A 4,144-nucleotide genomic window follows, 5' to 3' on the forward strand; every position below is an offset into this window, starting at 1 on the left:
GTGTGTGTGTAAGACAGCTTATTCTGACCAGCTCAGTTCCCATCAGAACCCAAATCTTGCCAGGCTGGATTCCACATCTCTGAATAATGATGATCAGCTTCCTGCAGCAATGTAACACTGCACCATGAACAAAAATCACTTACATCCAGATCGTACGTTTTTTTTGGGAGGAAATTAGCTGTGCTGTCAACCTTGAATGCTATTTATCATGCCTTAAACTCGTCACGTCAACATTTCCAATACAAACCATGTTAAAACCACCCCTTTTTCTTCTCTTGTGCAGTTGTGACACAACTGTGAGAACTAATTTATCTGTTTTTAATCTAGTTCAGCTTGCATAATGTGCGATTCAGTTTGATGTTTTTCTTAATATGCAAAGACTGCTCTAATGAACTAACAGGGTTTTCCTTTTACCAATCTTTGCAAGTGTGGCCTGCTTTTATAAGCTATATTGAAAGCAGGAGAGCAGGGAAACAATGACAAGCAGACATATTTAAGTAATAACGCAGGAATGTGAGACAGACTACGTCATGTTGAAGCCTCTCAGTGAAAGCTTTTGCAGTTTTCCCATCAATTCTCCTGCTTTACTGCCTTAATTCTTTTCCCACTCTGCTGTTGTCATGATGTTACACTAACTTGAACATAAATTGAACTATATTACACGCAAGAATGGGAAGATTTAAGAATAACATGGTGGATTGTAACTATTTCAACAACAGTGTCATGAAGGTATGTTTCCTTTTTCTCTGAATTCCCTCTGGCATCTTTTGCAATCCTTAGATAAGAAAAAGACATGTATACATACTTTCAAGGCTATTCATTTTGTGATATAATATATTATGATGTTGTATTTTCATCAAATTTACAGGTGGATGTAAAAAATAATACAGTCTTTTAAGAAAAAGTAGAATTCTCGATAAATATAGGCTAAGCATTGATTTGAGAAATTACAGTCTTTTTCAGGCTTCAAATAATCACAATGCTAAATAAAATATTCTTATACTAGAGCCACAGGCTGCATACATTAATCAATATGGAATACAAACTCGACCTGAGGATGAAAAAACCCACCAACCAGGTGTTAGCCCAACCCCACCAGTTACTATAAACACACACATTTTAGCAGGGCTCATAGGCAGTTTACAATGTTGGTGGTCAGTGGCAAAGTTAACAACTTTATTGTTATATTTCTATTTGTATACTGTATTTCAGGTTACGAGTGGAGTAAAATTATTAAAGTAAATGGCAAAGTATTGTACAGTGACGATTAAGCTGGACCACTTCCTTACTCACTAAGAACGTTAGCAATGAAACTCTGATGTAATATCATCAAAGAACAGCTCGGCTACCACACAGTAGGTGTGCCAGGCTTTGTGTAATTGCCTAAGTAGATCTAAAGAATAATGCACTTAATGCAGGGGCTCTTTTGCTTTGGAAAATAAAATAATGCTGGCTTACTACTGTAGGCAGTAGGCTAGCTTACTGCTAACTAGCTTATCAGCTAACTGAATTGCTAGTGATTGGTTGCCTGACAGAACAGCCACAATTGCCACTTAAGTACACACTTTTTCAACCATTCTTTTTGATCCATAAAACCCATAAATAAATAGTTTTTATGGCCTCATATTACATTAGGCTGGATACTGTATGTTTGTAGATAAAGGACCCACATCCTCACCACAGCTGACAAGACTGGTAGTAGTATCACCACGGACAAACACAGAGCATGAATGTATTAATAACCCAAGCCAAAATATCCCCTAAGAGAATCATTAACTCTGAGCACCTGCTCCTCATCAACACTACTGTAGACCAAACAAGCTAAAAACAGGCACACTTCCTTATTCAAGCACCAGTTGTTCTCTGAAAACAGTTAATTTGTAAAGTAATGCTCAACTTTGTGGTGTGGTCCAATATTTGAATCCACTTTAAAAAGAAACTTGACGTCTGCTAACAGTACAGTGACAGTAAAAGGTCATTCCCTGCGGGGTCACCATGCTAAAAATGAATGCTACTGTAAGGCGTTGTGGATAAAAGTGTCCACCAAATGGCATTGATTTCCTGTGAAGGGTCAACACCATGTCAAATAATTGTACCAAACATCTGCGCTCCACCCAGGCATTCAACTTTGACACAATGCTGAGACAACCACAAATAATCTAGTTCCTCTTTTGTTCTTATTGTTTCCTTTTTACTTTCCCTCTCACTGCCCTCAAAACCTATTTATTTGTATTTTCCTCGCCCTTTTTATTTTTCTCTCCTGCCATCACCTTCAGTTATTTCTCTGTTTCCCGTATTCCAGCTTTTTTGTAATTTTCCCTGTGTGAATTTTCTATCACTGTCACCTCTACATCGTCACTGCCAGCCCATGACCGACCTTGTTTACCGCTTCAGACCCTTAAATGTCCTTTGTTTTAGGGTTGAATAAGGTCGCGAGGTTACAGCTTTATAGACACATAAACATAGCAATAGATGGTCCACTTCTTTTTTAACTTCTAAAACAATGTAATGAATACTATGGCTTTTTGACAAAGTGATACCATTTTCCAATAGTTCAAAGATTAGAGCAAACTCTAGAGTAAAAAAGGAGCAGGAAGTGTTTTTTTCTGCTGTCTTATCTTGTAATTTCTCTCACGACACATCATATTTCATGCAAAAGGTCAGTGAAGATGTTGAAACCATAATGTCATTATTCACAGTATGTGAAATAAAAGAGAGTTCGGGTGTGGGAAACTTTGACACAAAGCAATCTCTCACCAGCATGTTTATACGTCCGGCTGTATCAAACTATTTCTTCCACGAGCAAATCTGAGTAACAGCAGAGTCCTGTTGGGTGCAAAGACCTGAGCATCTGAACACACCCAACTGCTCCCACAAATATGCAAATAACCTGCATGAATTATTTATCTACACATGGGAGATTCATCAATCTGGATACAACTTCCTGTGCAGCCTCAGTGTCTTTTGGTTTCTGTGATGTCAAATACAACCCTTAATTAGTTCAAATTAGTTCTGCATAAATTACTTCTGCATTGTTGGTGGCCCTCAGCTGTTCTGTATCTGCTTGCTGAAGGGGAAATATTTGGGCGGGATGTAACAAATTATGTCTGGGGGAAGTTTAGGGGAAGGATTGTAAAAATCAACATGAAAGGAAACACTGGGATTATAACATATTGCTATGGAGCTGCAGGAGAAAAATCTCTACCCATAAGTGTTTTATGTGCAGATCTGGGTTCATTTGGAATAAAACGTGGCTTTTAAAATCTTAAATGTTGTCCATAAACTCTCTTGTATTCGCTCCACCATGCTTTTCTTTTTCTATTAGACGGTTCTCATTCTCTCTTGGTCTGTCACTTACACATGAGTAGAAATATGCTCTGCGCTGAGGGTCCGCTGCACACAGGAACTTGTCGTTCTAATTTGTTCCATGAGGGCAGTGTGGTCGCCGCCCTTTATTTATGTTTTTGCTTAGCAGCTCTGACATCATTAAGGCATGTCAAGGGAAGCAAAAATAAGGTCAGAGAGGGAACGACATCCTTCTGGCAGGACACCAGGGGGTTACCGGCATCCCGAACATCTGTGTTTGAGTGTGTGTGTATATACGCACACTGTTTCTACTGTGACCTCTCGTTAGTAACGTCCTCATGCTTAATTTAACCGACTCCAGCAGTTCTGCAGTCTGCGTCTATCCACACATACAAAAACGACCCTGCTTAGCTGTGAGGTTATATTCATAAAGCGTTCACACATAATCTAGGACATAAACCATTGTGTAGTTCTCACACTCGTAGGTTTAAAAACACCTCCACTCACACTGTCCCTCCAGACGTACAGTTTGATCTGCTGTGGATGAAACTACATCCTGTAGCTCACGCTGTGCATCCAGCACACATGTAACCACAACATCTGCAACATAATTTGATGTGTGAGGTGAGCGCTGGCAGAGAGGAGCCCTGTGAATATGACGTGCTATTCTCTACACCTACACTGTGCAAAAATGTGAGATTTTGCTAGATTTCTGTGACACTTCACACACATCTCCGTGTCCATCCATCCATCTTCTCCCGCTTATCCGTGGTCGGGTCGCGGAGGTAGCAGTTCCAGCAGAGAGCCCCAAACTTTCTTTTCCCTGGCCACATCAACC

The 4,144-nt window shown here is 39.7% G+C and overlaps 1 protein-coding gene across 1 annotated transcript in view; it reads left to right on the forward strand.

The window, feature by feature from the left end:
- The first annotated feature begins 669 nt into the window (after nucleotides 1-669).
- Nucleotides 670-4,144, forward strand: part of grk5l (G protein-coupled receptor kinase 5 like) — a 20,065-nt gene continuing 16,590 nt past the window's right edge. The window contains exon 1 of the mRNA XM_010779991.1: nucleotides 670-729. Within this exon, the coding sequence (XP_010778293.1) occupies nucleotides 670-729 (60 nt within the window). The remainder of the gene's footprint in view (nucleotides 730-4,144) is intronic.

Source organism: Notothenia coriiceps, unplaced genomic scaffold (assembly GCF_000735185.1).
Source record: "Notothenia coriiceps isolate Sejong01 unplaced genomic scaffold, NC01 NC01_scaffold00021012, whole genome shotgun sequence".
Lineage (NCBI taxonomy): Eukaryota > Metazoa > Chordata > Actinopteri > Perciformes > Nototheniidae > Notothenia > Notothenia coriiceps.